The following is a 20,890-nucleotide window of genomic DNA, read 5'->3' on the forward strand; positions in this document are numbered from 1 at the left end:
TAATCCATAAATGCTCAGTGGGTCAGCAGTCTCAGAGCATTAATTTGGTCCTTCTCACTCACACACATAGAAAATAACCTAAAACTTGTTCTACAAAAAAGATTTGGACAACATACAAAGTTATTGTTCTTTAGAAAACAAAGAAACAATTATAACAGTCTCTTGCTATGTATTATATATGTTATTTTTGCTGTGGTCACAGTTTTCACTCATGCCAAAAATAAATTGGACACTTAGAAATTCCATACTGTACTTGTGCTTTTCAGTTGTATCCCCAGACACGGGTAGTAAACATTTCAGGTGAAGTGCAGGATTTGCAGGGGATTGATAGTCTAGTTAAATTTGTTTTAAAAATAAAAGCAAATTTGGCCTTACCTGTTGCATGTTCCCACATTGTCTTTGCCTTAAATTGCTCAATATTCCATTTCCACTTTGCTAACTTTCAAATTGTGTTTTCATCTACTACACGGCATTTATTTTGATGTATTTATTTCATGGACATGCAAAATGCATTTTACCGATAAACCCTTTTGTACAATAGTTGGAGTTTAGTAGATTACTCAAAGCACATTACTACTGAATCAACATGGGCCTCCAAATTTTAATTATATATATTCAATATACAGTATTTTACTAAGTCACATTTCCTTTTCTAAAAAGGCTAACTTTTTTGCATAATGAAATTCATAATATCACAATAACTTTGCTGGATAATTTGCTTGTCATCATAAGTTTTATAACTTTGTATTTTACAAATAAACATACAGAAAACCCCCTAAAAATAACTGTGTAATCAGGTTGGTTTCACATGTCCCCAGGAGGTAGGTGAATAAAAGCAGACATAAAAGTCTAGTGGTTGTTCCCAACCTTGATTACGTTTCTTCTATTGTGGAGTGCCAGTCTGGCTGTTGAGACAGAGATCAGACCTTTTTAGATGTAGGCTTCCTCAGTAGCAGGGTTCTGATTCTGGTTTTCTGTCTGCTGGTCTGGACCATTTTCCTGAGCCTTCACCAGTACCAAAGGCTTGATCATCATCCGCAGACGCTGAGAAGAAGATCAGTACCACAGTTAATATCGTGAGCTGAGAAGTCAGTGTTCAAATCCAAAGGCTGTAACAAACCACACGAGCTATGCAGCTGTGAGCTTAAGGGATAAATGACCTTAGGCTTTGAATGTAAACATTCTTCTACTGGATGCTTTCCAACCTGAGATAAAGTTATATGAATTAATATACCTTTAGAGAGTGAAACCTACTAATGACACCAACAAACTTCCATGGGCCAAACTTACTAAACTTACTAAATCTTTAAAAAATGCTCTCAGCTATGCAGCGTCAGAACAGGGCTTTGCAGTCAACATTTTTATGGAGTGTTTGTGAAACTAAGTGTTCGCCTGGGTGCAGAGCACTAATCAACTTGCTGATTGCTACAATTAGACAATCAGCCATCAGCTGTTACTGCAGGATCTGACGCCTGCACATCGCCTCTGATAGCCTCTGTTCCACTGTCTGCAATTATCGCCCATTTATTCTGTCAGTGGTGACTATAAAGCTATATCTGTCAGAGGAGACTAAGAGACTATCTGTAAGCCTGCTTATTCGGCTCACTGTGGATGACTGCAAATCAAGAAGTTGTTAATGTAAATGGTATACCAGAAAAGGTATTCTCTTACAGTGATTAGTAACATCAGGTCAATAAAAATGCAGCGTGGCACTGCCCTGCGTATAAACGTCATTTACCAAGGACTTCATGGCTGTTGTATGTCATTGTCACTGTTACAGCACACAGCTATCAGAAATTATTTAACAAAACTAATTAAAAATCTATTTCACTAATCCTTTAATCACCGCTCTACGCTTCATGACAATTTACTACTTTGCCCAGGATGCTAGTGTGTTTTACTTATTATAAAACCATTGAATTACAGTGGTGCTGTACAGTTTTAATGCATGGAGCAAAGTCACACTCGCTATGCTCATCCTTTTCCCTTTCAGTGTGGAGCATCTTTTGGCTTCTAAATTACAAAATTAATTACAAAACATAGCTGCAAGCGGCAACAAGGGGGCCAAGAAGTTCATCAGGGTACAGTCACAATGTCAGTTTGATCTGATTATGTTAAAGGTGTATCTGTTAGCACTGATTGAAAATAAAACCTCTTTTTACCATTTGCATGGCTTCTAGGGACTCAGAAAAAAGTGCATAGTGTGTACACCAAGACTGATGTTAATTTATGAAAGAGATGCTGTGCTACAGTATGATTTCCTTTTTTATATCAATTGTCCGTAAGGGGCAAATGGATAGAAAAGTCAAAATCCATGTGATAACTTTAGAGAGGGTTGTTTTGAAGATCACCTCTGACAATATTTGTAGACATCAGAAAAAAATGTAGCCTTTCAATGAAATCACTCATGGTGGTTGCATCAATTAGGTTGAAAAGGAGACATATCCTGGCTTTGGGGCCTTCCAGAGACACCACACAAAAATTCTTGTTTATGTCCTATATCTCTTTCGTCCAACATCATACAAAAACAAAACACTACTAAAGCTATAGAACTGATCAGTTCTATAGCTTTACACTAGAAACTGCAAGTTTGTACCTTCTTATAGGCGTTGACATAGCTTTTAGCAATATTGATGGTCACACATGCAAATTCCCAGCAGATGCCAATTTTGTCTGAATGTCTTGTTCTTTTATTCACTGAAATGAGGCACTAGGAGACCTTCTTGGGCATAAGGAAAACTCAGCAGCAGTTCTGTGACAATCAACCCACTTGTCTGATGCTTTGTATTGTGTGAACTCCATTTGAGTCCTTGAGCCTAGTTTGTGCAGCCAGACCTGATGAATGGACAACAGAGCAAGCATAGGCTGAAATAGAAGCCCTCTGTGCCTATTGGTTGACTCTGATTATGTTTTTCTGTTTTTACTATTATTGTACGACCGTCTACTGGTCAGATGCAGCCCGTTCTCACTCCCGAGGCGTAATATACTGACAATTTAATGTGATTGCTGCATTGCTGGCTGTGTTTCAAAAGTACATCCTATCTCTTTTACCTAATCACATTTCAGAATCAGAATTCATAAGGACTTAGGAAAGGAGAACAAGAATGCACTGAGAATAAACATCCTTATGCTAGAATATGTACTCATGAGATGTCCCAAAGTTATGGTGATATTAAGATTCTTTGGAATCCACGAGTAGCTAATTTGCCTCATTTGTGTTTTTTAAAAGTTATGTGCCTAAACATACCGCTAAATCTGAACCATTGGTGGCCCTAGAGCACTCGTGGCAAAGCCATTAAACTCGGTAAAAAGAATCAGGGAACTGCCAGTGGACAAAGAAGAAGAAGGAGAATAGAAGACTGCTGGTGCCTGCACAGGTTCTCTGTTTGGCCCTTAATTATAATCCTTTCATAGTACTTTCAAAGCTGCCCATTATGAAATTAATAAAAAGTAAAGGTAATAAAGCTCATGGGTTAGTATATTCTGGTAAAGCGGGCTGCATTTGTGGTGACCTAAATATTTATCTAAACTTCTGTACATGGTGTAAATGGATCTTTCACTAAATCCTTTGGGCTTGTATTTTTCTTTATCTGCATATAGGATCGCCTTACATCCTGTATGAGCTAATATCAGTTTGGCTTATGCAAAAAAATCATGCATAAGAAGTAATCCACTTGAAACACTCAGTGTGGCTTATTCAGCTGCAGAGTCCAGGGTAAAGCTACTAGATGTGTGAAAAGCTCAGAGGTGGGTATAGTGATGCATTATACGCTGGTTTATCTTTAGCTACTTGTCAGCCGTACACTCTTGGCATTTATACCATAGCTTTAAAAAGAATAACATCCCACTTCCTTTCTTAACAAGAAAAGGATATTAATTTTTGTAGTGTAAAGCAGGCAATTATAACAATTTGTGAAATACAATTAAAAAAGTCAAGCATTAATATATTTGTCTTACCTCTTTGTATGTGCCTTTGAGTGTGAGGAACATGTAGCCCATGTAGCCAGGGATGAGAATCATGGAGGAGAGGGCCATGCACCAGCCGACCCCCTGACCCCAGGCAGGGAACACATAGTCGCCCATAGTAAGAGGAACCATCTGTATTGCACTAAACAAGAAGACTCCCTGTACGCAAGAGGAACAAGAGAAAAGATCTAATTATGCTTACAAATATGCTACCAAACTGCATAATGTTTAAGCTAAGATAAGAGTTTTGCAAATTGTACTATTTCCTGTATTGTCTTATACAGATGTGGTTGGGACACATTATTGGATGATGGTGCTTAAATGCAAGTTAACACAAGCATTAAATCAAGTGTCAGTGAAAAGAAATAGACTCCAGCCAGAGAGAGAAGCAATCATCAAACAATGGCACACTTTTTCTTAAATGTATGGTTCAAGTCATTTGCAATATACAGAGTGCCTTCAAATAAAATACTGACCACAGTGGAGTACTATTTTTCTTTTGTGTTATGTTTGTGCTTGCCGCACTTACAGCCACAACGAGTGGAGTAAAGACAACCCAGCAGGCCTTCCACCAGAGACATGGTCTGTAGCCAATCATTTCTTCAATGTTGTCATAGAATTTGTTCACACCTGGAACAAAAAAACCAAAAACATTATCAGTGCTGTTTTTATCATTATGTCACTGTGGATTTATATGTTTCCCATCTGAGTCTTAGATGTCAAAGCTTGGCATTGTAGCGACACCAAATTGGCAGCTAAAAGACAGAAAACACTTACTGTTCTAAGATGGAGAAAAAAAACCCTTTTTGTTTGGCTCACCATAGAACCATGAGATTGAGATACATTCGAAGAAGACCAAGAAGAGTAGGGACATCCCACTAGCTGAATAGTAATCAAACAGTTTAAACACGTACAGTCCACCCTGAAAACAGAGGCAAAGAACATGATGAGAAAGGAGAAGTAATGGAAAAAGCACTTACAGGCATGTGCGGGAGAGTATTAAACTAGTGCAGTGAAGTAACATCAAGAGTGAGAATAAATGGTTAAACATCCAACTGATGAACTCAGAACTCTAAATGGATTCTTTGTGAAAAGCTGTGTTTCTCCTACTGTGCAGTGCACGCAGTACCAATATGGCTCAAATTTCTACAGTGCCAGCATTTAGTGCCTTGCAGCTATCAAGTCATTCTAGGGACCAGCTCAAGAGGACTTCTTGGAGTTTGTCCACTTCTACATTTTGAAGCTTGATATACTTCATACTGCCTGGAACAGCGATTAGGATAACTGCCATAAAATAACGTGCTGTGCATGTAGCATGATGGAAATCCAATGTGACTGGAACAGAGGAACAGCGCAGGCTCTTGAATTGTCATAGCTCAAGAGATGCAGAAGCTTTTATTGCATATTACTGACACGTTGGTTTTTTTTTTCTTGCTTATCATTTTCTTTGTCTTGCATTTCAAACTGATGCAAATCTTTGAAGTGTTTTTAGCATAATGTTACCTGAGGGAAATGACTCAGAGTGTCAATTGAAGAAGCAGAGTTTGGAATTCCAATATATTCAAATAAACTTTGATAGCTAAATATTTATGTGTAAACAATAGTTTATAGAACTGTGTTAAGCCCTCAAATGTCATTTTATTACTCAAATCTGAAATCCAGCATAGTAGAAAAGACAAATGATTAAGTACAATGACATTTCTCTTCAACAGACTAAAACACCTATTTTAATTACAGTCATAATTGGGTTAAAACAGCTCTTGTAGATTAAAATGGGATTAAAATAGCGCACTGTGCATAAGCCCCAGGAAAATTTGTCTTGTACACAGAGGTCATTCACTCATAAATGAGCTGTGACTAATACTGAAATGCTAAGACTTAAAATTATTGAGGAAATAATAAAATATACTAGTGATTTTGGAACAACTGAAGCTTTTGAATCACATTTGCAAAGTATGGCTGTCCTGAGAGTACAGAAATAGCAGCGAATGTGGGGTCAGGAGAAACAAAGGGCTGTTTTCCTTTGGGGGAGGATAAATGTGCCCCGAAAATGAAATCAGTAGACAGTCCGAGTGTAAAGGTGACATGTTAGAAGCTTATGAATTGTCTACAAAGGCTCATTCACTAAGGAGAATGAATGTGTCGAGAAAACGTTGGGATATTCGCCTCCTCGGACAGTCAGGTTACTTTAATAAATTGTTTGTGACCTTATGATGTGATTAACAAAGCGCTGGGGTTCCTCCTCCTTGAATATGCGCAGCAGTTTCAATGAATATTTAAAAATTGAAGAGAACGTGTACTAGACTAAAGCCATTTTATCATTTCTCAAGGATATGTTGATATGATATGCAAATCAGAGCCCTTAATGACCAGATCACACCACATGGGAATCTTGCTAGTAGATGTTGGGGGATCTCTTTTTGTACTCAAGTAAATACTAAATATTGTGAATCAGTTTGGCATGTTAGTCTCAAGAATTAGACCCTATGACTGTTTTACAAAGTGTAAAGATGAACCCAACAAATGCAGGCATTGATCAGGTTAATGTCTGGTTGTTGTTAATGTAAATATAAAACAGAAGGTAAATTCACAGAAAATGTCCTATTAAATGACCTGTTGTTGTTGTTGTTGTTGTTGTTGTTTTTTTTACTTTGGACTTACTGTAAAATACAGACATTCCAGGGTAAGTAGTAAAAAAAAAAAATCTGTTATTTAATAATTTGTTACTTAATTACAGTGGTGCAGCATGAATGGCCATGGGGGGTGCTTTGTAGGACCGATTCTGGCCCACAACCCTTATGTTTGACATGCCTGCACATTCAGAGTTAGTGCACATTCATATTCACCTGTGTGATGTTGGACAGGCCAATGATGTAAGAAATAAGGCAGACGACTGCAATGAAGATCTCTCTACGCTTTCGAAGGACATGGGGGAATTCATCAACCAGGGCAGTGATGAAGCCTTCCACAGTGCAGAACTGGAGATATTGCAGAATCAGGTTGAAACTGTTACACAATACATTTCTGTCACAATAAAAACATTGCTAAGGTTTAGTATCTGAGCAAAAGAGCAATGGTAAGTTTTTTGGCACATTAGTGCAGTATCAAACTGAAAACTTAGATCATTTTTATTTGAAGGTTAGAAAAGTATTTTAGAAAGCATTTCATATTGGTAAAAGGAGACATTTTTTCTTGAAATATCTTTACCTGACTGTCAATTCCCAGCATCAAGAGCATGGAGAAAAACAACACTGCCCAGAGAGGGGAAATGGGGAGCTGGGTGACAGCCTCTGGATATGCCAAAAAAGCCAAGCCAGGTCCTGATAAAAGATAAATATCAGAGATAATGTGATTTGTATTTGACAGTGGGACACAAATAAAACATGTGGTATTTGGCTATGACGTAGTGGCTCCATAGTGTAATGGCTTTCACAATTGCCTAACAAGTGATAGGCTCCTGATTCCTGTCCTGGGAGATTACTCTATATGAGTCGCATCAGGCAGGGCATCAGATGTAAAGATCTTCCAAATCAAACATGGGGAGCTACCCACTGTGGTGACTCCTTGTGAATAAGGGAGCAGCTAAAAGTATCTGGTTTTGACTGAAGAAGTCAAAACAAATTTAAACTGGGCTCATATGACAGTACTGAAAGTGTAAAACTTGATAAAAGAAGAAACAAAAAAAAGAAGTTGATCTCAAAGTGTCATTGAGAGAAAAAAGTACACTGAATGTCAAAGCTGAGTATTTGTAAAGGACTGAGAGTACAGAGAGTTTTTGCAAAGTATTTCCCTTCTAATAATCCCAGCAATCTGGACCAACAGTGTAAAAAAAATCATTTGTCCCTTCAAAATTATAGCAGCTGCAATGGCTGACTTTTTGCACCGTATTTGTAGTCATATTATCTTTTGCCTGTGTCTGTTATTACTATTGAGTTTCAACATTGATTGCAATTACCTGAGGCTGCCACATCAGCGATGGGTCTCTTTGTCACATTGGCCATAAATCCCACGATGGAGAAGATGACAAAGCCGGCGAACATACTGGTAAAGGAGTTGATGCAGCAGACAATGACAGAATCTCTGTAGGGGAGAGACAAAGCACGCTGCAGCCATTGTCACGCCTATATCAATTCCTTATCAACCCGTCACACATTGTGGCGAGGCTTGTGGGAGTGGAGTGGTGGGGGGTGGGGTGGAAAGGGAAAGGTGGAAAGCCATTTTGCATCTGGCAGTGGCACAACAGCTGAATACATTGATAATGTCCTGATTTTATAAAACGGCAGTGAGTTCTAGCAGTTTTACGACTAGAGAGACAAATGGGCAGATGGCCAGTGTTTATTTTATAAGGTGACAGCCTTTGACAGTCACCAAATGTGTGTACCTGAATCTAAAACACTATGTGGAGCCAAAATAATGAAACAACTGATATAACAGGGGGCTCAAATAGTCCCAAAATAGAACAAACTGCAGACACTATGCTGTCACGGAAACCAAAAATAATCCCAGGAAGAGACATCTGCACGGTCTCCATATAAAAAATAAATAAATAAATGATATGAGTGAGTGGTGTTAGATGGTAATTTTTTAACAGGCATTTAATTCAAGCTGTAAATAAACAGAAACAGTATTTTATTCACCTACCTGTATACGTTGTTGGTGAAGGGATTATAGCTGCCGAGAGCAATCAGAGAGCCTAATCCTAGCCCGTAGGAAAAGAAGATCTGAGTGGCAGCGTCGAGCCACACCTGACACACAGACAGAAAAGAGGTTCAAGTAAGTGTGCTTGTGCAAAAATTGCTGCTAAAAGAAGATTTTTGTTTGAAAAACCGGCCAGGATTATATTCATTTACTGATTATCAGGACTCTTTTCTCTGATGAAAGCATGTGCATAAATGCTAGAAAGAGGGAAACTGTTTGTTCTGCACTGTAACGCCTCAGCATTGTTTTGTCGTGCCTGATGCTATTTGATCAACTGTCAAATCACTGAATCGTGATCTGACCTCAGCTTCTCAGTCTTTACAGAAATAAACACATTATCTCATAATCAATACTGTAAAAGAAAGTATTTGTGAACTGTGCTAATAATGGTACTTGCAATGAACAATCATGGTTATAAACATCATTCACAGACATTCACGTTAAAGCTCTGCAATCACTGAAAATGTATCTGGAATCTTGTTGACTTATTAGTTCCCATCCATTCATGTAGGTACAGAGACCTACATAATGTTAAAAAAAACAACAACCCTGAAACATTACCCCAAAAACCAAAACACATCAAGTTGGGGCTCATCTTATACTCTGCAGCAACCTTAATTTTGGTTGCTGCTGCAGAATATCTACATGTATTCGTGATCAGAAAGAGCAGTGAGCTCACCTCAGACTCCTTAAGCTTGTTGAAGTCTGGTGTGATATAGAAGAGGATTCCATCCATGGCACCGGGCAGAGAGACACCACGGCAAAACAGGATGAACAACATGAAGTAAGGGTACGTGGCAGAGAAGTACACCACCTACGGGGCACAAAATCGTGATTACTGCAAAATAATCTCTCTAAGCCATCTTTAAGATCTCCCGAGAATATTTGAGGCAAGAGCGCAGTTTGAAAACCGACAAGTTCTTAATCTCATCAACTTATTGTGTTACTGAGGCACCATCCACACAGAGCAGCTTAGTGCCCTAGTCAACCATCTCCCAGAGGCACAGTGACCCCAGAAAGACTGGGTTCAGCACACTCCCGGCGCACTATTTCCCTCCTTATCTGAACTAATTTCAGACTGTGCTGTCAAAGTCAACACTAATCATGCCAGCCAAGATAACATCTACTGCATAAAAATGAATCAGCAGAGGATCTTGTTGTGAAAGTTAGGAAATTGTTGAAACTCCTTTTGCCATACTGAAAAAAACAGACATCAAAATAAAGATCAAGCAACAGCAAATAGAAATCTCATACTTTAGCTCAGTGTACAGATGATGCAAACTCTGTCGGGCTGTTTGCCATTGTGCAAAATGTTGGTACTTATATAACACAACATACTTTATAATAAAAGGATATTCCAAAGGGATAGCCTATGTGTCCATGTATAATCTTTTTGTATGATTTTTAACTTTTTTGTGACAGTGTACCAGTGAAGCTCTTTTCCCACACTAACAGGAAATTACACAAAATTTCTAAAATAAGTGAGTAACTCCCTTTATTTCAACAATAATCTAAAGTTCTGTTGTTCCAGTTCTATATTTGGCTTTTTCATTGTTTATGCTGATGTCTGTACCTTCTTCTCCTACTTACTTTGCCAGTCCAGCTGACTCCCTTCCAGATACAGAAATAGACAAGGACCCATGCTATGGCGAGTGTGATAGCCAGTGGGATCCTGACCTCCCCAGGCTTCTCCAGGCCATCGGTCAGCTGATGCATGTTTCGTCTGGAGGGAAGTAAAGGGGTCTTACTACAATACACAAGGGCATCCTTGATGTCACATATGTAGCATGCATGGAAGCATACACAAATGTGCCTACATGCATCTGGATATTCACAAAGAGTCTTTTGATGGCTTTTTTCTCATCCTTAAAGCTTAAAGGTATGATAGCGAAAGGAAGTTGTGCTTCTGTGCACACGTTATTTTTCTCATCCATTATCCATTTGTGCACAGATTTTCCTCCTCTGCTGATATTCTGGGTAGATTGCTATTAACGGATATGGCCACTGAGTCATCATATGCAAATGGCCATATCTAACTCTGACCCATGATGTAATGATCATGCACATAAGGGAACCTCTAACCTTACTGTGCAGTTAAAACCTATTAATAACATTAACTGAAATGTCCAGCTTACTCCCAGAACTCTACAACGGCACTGGTGAGGTTTGAGGTGTCTGTGATGCTGTAGTTGGTGTAGCAGCGCTCTGTGTTCCAGCTATTTCCACAAGTCTGCCACGGCAAATCCTGAAATTTAAGGAAAACGCACACAAACAGACACACACAGGTTCTTTTATTTGGAGCACTCTCCCACTGCCTATTCTCTTTAGCTGTCAAGCTGCCAAGACCACGATACTCATTCGGGACACTGAGATTTCATGGTTTTCTCAGAGCAGTGAATGCTTCATCGCCAAATGCATTTATCAATACCTTGTGTAAGGCACTAATTATGTGGGAAAGGAAGTAATAAATGTCATACTCTGTTAAGGGCTGTGAGGCCTTATATAAGAGATACTGGCAAACAGCACCTGCCTCATGATTAAAGGGTTAGAAAGTAATAGTACTAACAACACAGACAGGGCTATATCTGGAAAATCTCGGCCCTTAAAGGTTCAGAATTAGTGCCCTGTTACTACATTTGCTAAGAAATGTAGGACTTTAAATTTCAAATACTCACAGCACTGAAGGAGTTGTACAAATAGTAAATAGCCCAGGAAATGATAACAATGTAATAGATATTGAGCCAAAAGGACAGAACAGCAGCAGCCAGGCCAACACCTGAAACAATGGAAAATAAAGGTGTGATGTCAAATTGTGCTGAATAAAACAAAATGAGGAACACATGTAAGTCCACTTAGAATGCCTAAATAAAGTAGTTATTTAGAAAATTTAGTTTCAAGTCTTAACAATACATATAATTTACATATAATTTACCTTTGAACATTGGAGCCAGCTTCCACACTCCAAGACCTCCAATAGAAGTGTACTGACCAAGAGCCGTCTCCAGAAAGAACAGAGGCATACCAGCAAATATGAGGGTCAAAAAGTAGGGAATCAAGAAGGCCCCTGAATGAAAGGTGAGAAGTAAAGGTGTGTAAATGACGACAAAGGATATGCTAATAATTTTCAACATAATCCAATAAAACATATTAGGGGTGTTTTGTTTCTGCGCCCCAGATCACGTCACAGCTATTTGTCTGTGCGCAATTACGCACGGTTATACTGGACATGCAGTTTATATCTGTTATAAATAAAGAAGTCCTGGGCAAACTGTCAGGTTTTAATGTCGAGATCTTTGCGCTCCTTCTGGTGTGTGGATATCTGAAAATTGCCAAGAATTCCTCATTACCTCCACCGTTTTTTCCACATAAGTAAGGAAATCTCCAGACATTTCCGAGTCCGATTGCGTATCCGACACAAGAGAGGAGAAAGTCAAATTTCCCACCCCACGTTTCTCTTTCGGGTATCTCCTTTTTCGTCTTCTGCACTTTCACCACCAAGGTTTTGGGTTTGTCGTTTGGCGTGGTGGTGGGCGCGTCATTCACCGTCTCCGTTAAGACGTGTCCGTCCGAGGCTTTGGTCCCGTTGGTAGCCATGGTCGAGGTGTGCGTCGGACAGTCCTGACCAGTGGAGAAGAGGGGGTTTCAGCACTGGTCCAGATAGACAGCAGTTTATCCGTCCCGTACTTCCAGTTCCCAGACAACAGCCGAGAGGGGGAAAAAAACGAAAACTGGGGTACAGCGAGTGATTTGGAGAAAAGGCGAGGCGAGGACCTTAGCAACAATCCAGTGACCCTAAAAAACAAAAACAATAATATAGTTATAAATTTCACAGAAAAAGTGACATTCCTAAATTAGATATTGTTAGTTGCTTTGAATGCAAATATACTTATTCAAAATATATATGCATAGAGCCTTAAAACGAATGTCCTAATAATAATGAGGGATTAATTTTGCGATAATTACTGTGGATGTTAACTCCTTGGGTGAAATAAAAAAACATTTAAAGAGGAATTAAATATTCCTAAAAAAATTCTGTTAAATGACAGATTGAATTAAATTATATCTATTTAGCTCTCTCTCTTTATACATGTATATATATCGTGACATTTCTTAAGGGGTGACAAAAAAGTCTGTCCCGTGTTCTGTGAATCCCACGGGATCAAATAAAAGCTTCTCATGCAATATGAATCACTTTTAATTGCCTGGAGTGAATCCATGTTAGCAGAAATTTAGAGCCTGCTCTTGTCCTTGATTCATTATGCTCTAAATTCAATGGCCCACTTCTCACTGCTCCCTTACAAGAGAAAAGCAATTAAACACATTTAGAAATCAGACTCGATAGTGAATCACCTGGAGAGGCTAATAACTCACCAGAATTTGCAATTTGAATATAGATCTACATCAAATATCCATGGAATAGAGTTCTAATTTGCAATAGTTATTTCAGTTAATGCAAAAAAATTAGTAAATAAACGTAAAAGATCTACGTCATCTGTTTGTATTTTAAATAGCATTTTTAAATGCAAAATAAACGACCGTTAAAATGGTGAGCAGAGAGTGCGCTCTCTGTGCTCCCTTATTACCTTGTGCGTAATTGAGAGAAGCGGGGTACCGGGGTTGCATTTACAGATGGAAGCTAGAGTGTTATTTTTTCATATTTCAGTCTACTAATAAAAATACACCACTTCTATTCCAAGTTAATGTGACATTTTGCATCTAAGAGACATCGCGATAAGAACTGCTTGTGCATTTTCTGCGTATTTAAATTACACAATCTACAAAACACAGATTCAAATTTCACATACATGAAATGTGGCTGTAGAACAGAAAGATCAAAGAAGATGCTAATGGCTCCTGAAGAAAACTAAAAAAAAAGTAAAAAGTCTTCGTCGACCTCACGCGCAGCTGCATATCCTTACGCAAATTCAGCACATCTGCACACGGCAAATTCCTTGATGGTCCTCGCGTGTAACAAATGCATTTCTTTTCTCGAATTTATGTAAATTGCACCCCGTACAAGTGAATACTTACAATACAGTCCGCTACTTTGCAGATTCTTTCTCCGGGGGGGAATATCCCGATTTTGGAAAAAAGTAACTTCCTTTCACTTGCACTGAGTCAAACCGCGGTGAAAACTTTGCATTCGGCGACAGCGAGCGAATATATGATCCGAAAGGGGAGAGGATAGTGGGCAAATGCGTCTTTGAGAGCGAGGTGCTGTCCTTAAAGGAGTGGTGCTGAAAGAGAGGAGGGGAGAGAAGACGGAGAAAAGGAGCTGCCGCCGTCTCAGTTGAAGCGAGCAGGGACGTAACATGGAGCGCAGGATCCTCACTTTCGTCTACATAGCGTCAATGTCACCTCAAAGTCGACCCTCCCCAACTCCAACATTTCCACCACTGAGATGGCAGCGGGTTTGAGAGAGGAGCATCCGCTTGTCTCAAGGTTTTATATCGTTACTCCTGCAGCTTTTTTTCTCCCGTTTTTTTAAACATCAGCAACTTCTCTCTCTCTTTCTCTCTCTCCCTCCCACCTCCCCCTTCCCCCTCTCTCCCTTTGTGACTCACTCAAGGTCCAGATGATGAATAACACAGACTTAACACTTTTATGTAATCCTCTATTTTCCCAAAGTCATCCCTTGAATTAACTTGATTTCATCAAGTTGCCATTTAGAACACCGAAACGCATTAATAACGCACATGCACAACTATGAGAAACAAAATGTTCAAAAAGGCCACACTCGGGGTAAAAATAAGTGTAGTCTAATACTGCATCAAATGCAACTACTCCAAAGTAGAGGATACAGTGGAAGATGCCAATGGCTGCTTTAGCTGCTGGCAAAACATGATAAGAGGGTCCCAGCCAATAAAAGGAGTCAGGGTGTGTGAGATAAATTGAAAAATGTGCTTATAATCTTCTTAGCCCGCTGTCTTCCAAAATGAAATACCCTTGTGGAACATCTCAAACGAGCAGTCTTAATGCAGAGTTTAACTCCCACATTGAGATAAAATATGCAGCTCTCACTGGGAGATTAGACTTGCTCATGGTTTAATAGTTAAAGTTTGAGTTGTTAAAATGAGTAAGAACCAAACTGGTGTCAGATTAAAAAAGAGAGAGAGACTCTACACCTCCCTTTGTGATGATGTGAAACTGTTATTGAGATGACTTCTCCTCGCATATTTCCACACTGATGCATTGTCTTTACTGCTAGGTGACACTCTACCGTGCAATTTTAATAATAATGGATTGCATTTATATAGTGCTTTTCGAGACCCTCAAAGCACTTAACATTTCCACTATTCATTCACACACTGGTGGAGGCAAGCTACAGTTGTAGCCACAGCTGCCCTGGGGCAGACCGACAGAAGCAAGGATGCCATATCGCGCCATCAGCCCCTCTGGCCATCACCAGTAGGTGAAGTGTCTTGCCCAAGGACACAACAACCAAGACAGACAGAGCTGGGGATCGAACCGGCAACTTTCCGGTTACAAGATGAGCTTCCCAACCCCCTGAACCACGGTTGCCCCAATTTTGACGTTCTATGTAAATTTTGACATCAAAGCAGCTTCACTTTATTATCACAAGGTATCATATGCAATTTAATATACTTAAAGTCCTGGATGATATGTGTATATTTTCTGATATTAATATTGTTATTTCAGTCATATCGATGTGCCTAATTTCTTTTTATGTTATTTTCCCACACTTCTCTACTTTTCTCGATTTGCTCTTGCCTCCATGTTCATCTACCCAGATCTTTCGCCTCCATCTTCAGTTCTTTTTTATCTCTGCGCGCCATGCTGAAGGCTGTGCAGTGTTGATACGGTACTGAGAAGCCACAGCACTGAGGGAGAAAGGAAGAAAGAATGCCCAGATGGTGAACCAATGAGGGGTGAGCTAACCTTCTAATGATATGAAACAAAATGTAGCATTTCTTACCCCAGCTGGCTGATTGGCCTGCAGGCTGTGGCACCTCTGATGTGCCTCCTGTTGGCCTACAGCTCTTACATGCGGGGGGAATTCAAAATGCCACAATGATGAGAGCTGCTGGTGCCGTGCTTGTGGCCCTGGCCCCACCTGATGGTGCGCTTGTGTGCACTGGAGCTTGTAATTACAGAAGGAGGTGGTGGTAATAAAGAGCAGAGTACAGACAGACACACGGGTAGACAGCTGGCCTCCTGTCAGTTTCGCTGCTGAGACGCTGGGGACAAAAGCAATGCTCTGAAACTGTACAGTCGATTATCTCTCATGCGGGACAGACAAAATGGCGATGCAGATGATGACTGCGATAATGATGACAGATGCATTTTTAAATTCAGGCATATTTACAGAGCCATGTAGAAATATGCCACGGGTCAATTTCAGTACTTCTCCGATGCTTTGATGCCTGGTTTGGTGAAGCCCTTTTCCCCTCAGCGTCCTTGTCGTAGTAGTAACATCCCTCTATAGTTGTTATAAAAATGCCCCTGAAGCCATACATTTTTTAACTTGTTGAAGAATAGAAGTTTCTTAATCTGGAATGACTACATGCAGATTAATATAACAATACGAGACGTACAGCCACAGAAATGACAGCTCATTGACATTAAATGCAAAGATGTTGATTTTCAGCAAGCATTAATGTTACTGTGCTCAGGGATTTATTCGTGTATGTCAACACGGTAAAAAATTTAAGGCTGTTATCAGTGATATTAATGTTGGTGTAGCACTTATAAAGTAATGTAATGCACAGATTAGAATACTGACCTGATTATTCAAGTATACCAAGGCCACATCAACACATTTTAGTCCTAACTTTAAATATAAACCTCATGATGGTGTTAGAAGAAAAGTCAAGAGTTCATCATAATTCTCCAAATGGTGGATTAACCTACCAGCATTTATATACAGTACAGCGGGTGTGGTTAAAATTAAATCACACCTGATGGCAGAGCTTTATCTTTAGGCAAACTTAAGTGGATACAGTAAAAAGAATGCTATCTATATATTATTATGCTAAACATCTTTTTATCTTCGTAAATACAGCCACATGTTTTTTTTTCCACTGGCAGAATAGGTCTATAAAAACTCTGTGCTTCTTGCATTAATTGTTAGTGCACTTTCCACCCCAAAGATTTCAGTGCTTTTAGGAACTCAAATACCCGCTAAGCTAACACTTAAAAAACAAACACTATTGTTTGTTGGCTCTGCACTCGAGAGCTTATGGAAAGCAAATGCAAACTGCAGTTTTCCATGTGTCTTAATCCTAAAAAGCCTTGGCTCTTTCTGGGTGCTGCAGAGGGAGGGACTTTTGTCAGGACCAGTTATGTGTAACACACAGCAACCCCACAGAATGGGTTTTGGCTCTTCATTGGTAAGACAGTCAGGTAGGATTCTGCTTGGCCTCTCCAGAAGAGCCTCGGCGCAATGGTTTCCGCTTGCACTGAAAAGATGGTGACAAAGTGATGTGTCTGTTGCTGGGTGATTCACAAAAGGAATCCAGGGTGCATTTCTACAAAAAGGGAGGGTGGAAACACAGCGACAAAGTAAAACAAATATTGGCTTCCCTCCCTGTCTCTCTCCCTCTCTCTCTCTTCTCATCGCCAGGGTGTAACATAGAAGTCGATGTGAGAGTTTGCTGCAAAAAATAGGTTTTGTATTTTCCACACCTATTTTTTGCAGCAAAGTCAATTTATGCTCCAGTGAGGCAACATCTTTAAGAACAGCACAGGTGACCAAAATGCACAGGTGAAGAGTAAAAATTCTCACTTAAGCTAAATATTTTTCCACTAATGGTAAATTGACTTTTCTACTTTAACTGAGCACGCAAATTCACACATACATTCACACATAGGCTTTTTAAGCCTTTTTAAATTTTAAAGCACCTTTTGCCAGCTGTCAAACACAGATGGATTTGCCCAACATTTTGCAAAAGGACAAGGACTTGCATCAAACTATTCACCTTTTTATTATCAAACAATCTTCTCTACCTTCTGAGTTGCAGGCAGAAAGATGGATGATATTGAACTAGATAGGTGGTAATTTTATACATGTACATATATCTCTCAAACCCAGGAGGCTATAGAAGCATGGTCTAAATTGATTATTGTTACAGACCTTTCATGGTCCAACTGTCAGTCAAATAGGTGCTTTGCTATTGATGTGTGGAGATGGAGAGGAGTGATGCGTTTTCTGTAAATGGGGCATTAAATTGTTTCAACCCGTGTCATGGTTTATTACAACACTGGTGATACATGTCGAGAAAGGTAAGAGAGGTCCAGGTGATGAATATACAACGTGTCATTCTGTGTGCATGAGGTAAAAGGTCAATTAAGAAAGAAACATCTGTGTTGCATGTCTGATGCAATAAGGCACGCTAAACACAGTGTATCATTGTGTGCAAACATGAGAAAGATTTCTCAGCAAAGCACCAGTGAAAGGGAATGCTCTCCTTAAAGGTGTAGATACAAACCTACACCTTAAAGGTTATATATATAAATAAAATTGAATTCAATTGGAAACCTTTAACAAGTAAAGCCAACACACTGTTTGATTTCTCATTTCCATACAGGACTGGGATGTCATCTATATGATTTCTGTTATTTGCTTTTGCAAATTTAGTGATTTTCCTTATTTGGAAATCCACATGCCCCATATTTAATATGTATTGTATACATATTTATCTTATATGTATAGATTGTTAAATACTGGAAAAAGAACAAACAGCTTCACCCACTTCCAAGGTGTTAAGGAACACTTGTGGCAGGAAGATTTGATTTATTATTTACCCGTGTGTTTCGGTCTGTGGCTTTCATAAGGGTCATGAAGAATGAAGGTACATATTTGAGGGGAAAAAATAATAGGAAAATTTTATATCAACCATATGCATCTGTTGCATCCCTGAATAACTTTTAACTTGAGTTATATATTTAATGACAGAGACAGAAACAGCGCTGCCCCTACAGGCAACAAAATATATTAAAATAAGATTACCGAAAACTAGCAATGTCACCCAAATAAAGTAAGTTAGTCAAACTAAATGATAACATATAGAGTGACAATTTACCTCATGCATTTGTCCATTACACATTCAATATTCACAAAGTCAGCACTCAGAGAAAAAAGAGAAAAGAACACTCAGTTGTCATTCAGTATATTTATCCACCAGTGGAGGATCAGTAAGGATGGACTAGGTTATATGAGGCTAACTGGGGAGTGACCAATATCAGGAAACATAAAAGATCCACTGTGATAACTTTAAGGAGAAAAACATTAGAAAGTTACAGTGCATAAAATCTTACTGCTAGATATTGAAAGATTAAAGTGCATAATCATAGCTATAGTGCTGTAGGAAAGAAAAACAACTCTGGCCACCTTTCATAGTGATGATAGTGTGATCATAGAAAAATGGCTACCCACTGTCGGTATGTGTCCACATCTATTTACTGTGGAGGAGGCTGTAAAACCTTATGAAAGGAGTCCGCTAGGAGTCACTGAGTCAGTGAAGATCAGAGCTACCAGTGGAGAGGTGCACTTTTGTCCAGTGGCAGCAATACTGAGGTAATTTGCTCAGGATATCCTGAACTTTCTGTTTCTGCTGCTTTTAGCTACTGTTACTGTTAGCTGCTGCTAGCCAGTATCAGTGAAACTTTGATTGTAGTGGAGCTAACTTTGCTAGATGAACAATTAGTGAATAACTCTTATAGGATGTGAGAATATAAAAATTTATCAAACTCTATTTTCTGCTGCCTACATCGTACATTTTGCCTCCACACCTAAACGGGATAGTAAGTATAGTCAGGGGTTTATGTTAGATTCAGCATGTGGAGGATTCTCAAAACTTGTTAAAGTCTTGAACTTGAACTTGAACAAAAGAATGAAAACTCACAATAATTTCTGTTGTGAACTTCAGTAGATTATCTTTGTGTACGGGTTGTGATCAGCTGAGCTGTTTGATGCTGCTCTGAGGTTCACAGCTCTTTGTGGATTCACAGAACTAAACTTAACTATACGTAAGTTGTCTTAATGAATTTCAGTCCCCTACACTGACACTATACTGTATATCAGGGCTGGGGAACTCCAGGCCTCAAAGGCCACTGTCCTGCAGGTTTTAGATGTGTCCTTGATCGAGCACAGCTGATTTAAATGGCTAAATTACCTCCTCAACATGTCTTGAAGTTCTCCACAGACCTGGTAATGAACTAATCATTTGATTCAGGTGTGCTGACCCAGGTGATATATTAAACCTGCAGGACACTGGCCCTGGAGGCCTGGAGTTCCCCCAGCCCTGATGTATACTGTCTTTATAATAGACAGCATGAAGTTTATGAAGGTAGAATTCAGTTAGTGATTCTAAGCATCATCAACTTAAGTTCAGATTCATCTCTGCTATACCTAACATAACCTAACTCTGACTGTTGCACTGATATAACCTTTAAATGTAACCTCACTTCTTTCTCTCCAGTCCTGTCTTTCTCATTTTTCTCCGTCTCGGGGTGAAGTTAGAACTCGTTCTCTCGTTTCCCCGGGAAATACAGCATGTGTACCTTTAGCTAGCTAGCAGACACACTGTGTGACAAACTGCACACAAACAGTTTTTGCATTTGCTGATATTGGTTGACAGAAACTAAATTAACAAAAACTGCAATCATTTTTTACCACTTTAAAAAATGATTCCGTTCTAAGTTTATGACAATGCATCAATGAATTGGAAGACATAATTAAGACACTAATTGGATGTATATTTATGAGCACATTTTCTTTCCTATTAAAAAACCTCAAAATAAAAATAACTAACTGCACCTTTAACTTGTAGATTGCTACATACTTTCAAAAAGTTTCTTTTCTTTCTTTTTTGTTGCTTTGCCTTAAAATGATATGACAGATAACTGCAAACCTATATTTTTAAAAAGTGTATTAATATATTTATATCTAAACACCATCAAAGATTTTGAGACAGACCTGGCAACTGTGCTTGAGCTAAAGTTCAGAGTTGTACACAGCCACTGGGGCAGGGATTATCACAGATTCTAAATACAAGTGATTGCTGATAAAGTCAGCAATCACAGTCTTTGGACAGACTGTGGGTGGTTGATTCTCTGGGATGGTAACATGTTGCAGTGCCAATTTCAATTGCTTGTGTGGTACCGAGTCACATCTTTATACTAATGAGTGCTATTAAACATCTGCATATTTAACTGATTAAATATCTGCTCTCTTATTCATTCTGTCTTCTCTGGTTAACGTGTG

At 39.1% G+C, this 20,890-nt stretch overlaps 1 protein-coding gene across 1 annotated transcript; it reads right to left on the reverse strand.

Moving 5' to 3' along the window:
* Positions 1-472: 472 nt before the first annotated feature.
* On the reverse strand, positions 473-14,084 carry slc6a1b (solute carrier family 6 member 1b). The gene is made up of 15 exons (XM_026167717.2): positions 13,696-14,084; positions 12,012-12,456; positions 11,597-11,728; positions 11,340-11,440; positions 10,800-10,909; positions 10,255-10,387; positions 9,344-9,478; positions 8,608-8,711; positions 7,922-8,046; positions 7,174-7,286; positions 6,813-6,944; positions 4,786-4,888; positions 4,496-4,596; positions 3,958-4,125; positions 473-1,044 (listed from the first exon to the last, which is right to left on the reverse strand). The coding sequence occupies exons 2-15, from the start codon at positions 12,256-12,258 to the stop codon at positions 931-933; spliced, it is 1,818 nt and encodes a 605-aa protein (XP_026023502.1). The 5' UTR covers positions 12,259-12,456; positions 13,696-14,084; the 3' UTR covers positions 473-930.
* Between the last annotated feature and the right edge of the window lie 6,806 nt (positions 14,085-20,890).

Source organism: Astatotilapia calliptera, chromosome 5, assembly GCF_964374335.1.
Source record: "Astatotilapia calliptera chromosome 5, fAstCal68.1, whole genome shotgun sequence".
Classification (NCBI taxonomy): domain Eukaryota; kingdom Metazoa; phylum Chordata; class Actinopteri; order Cichliformes; family Cichlidae; genus Astatotilapia; species Astatotilapia calliptera.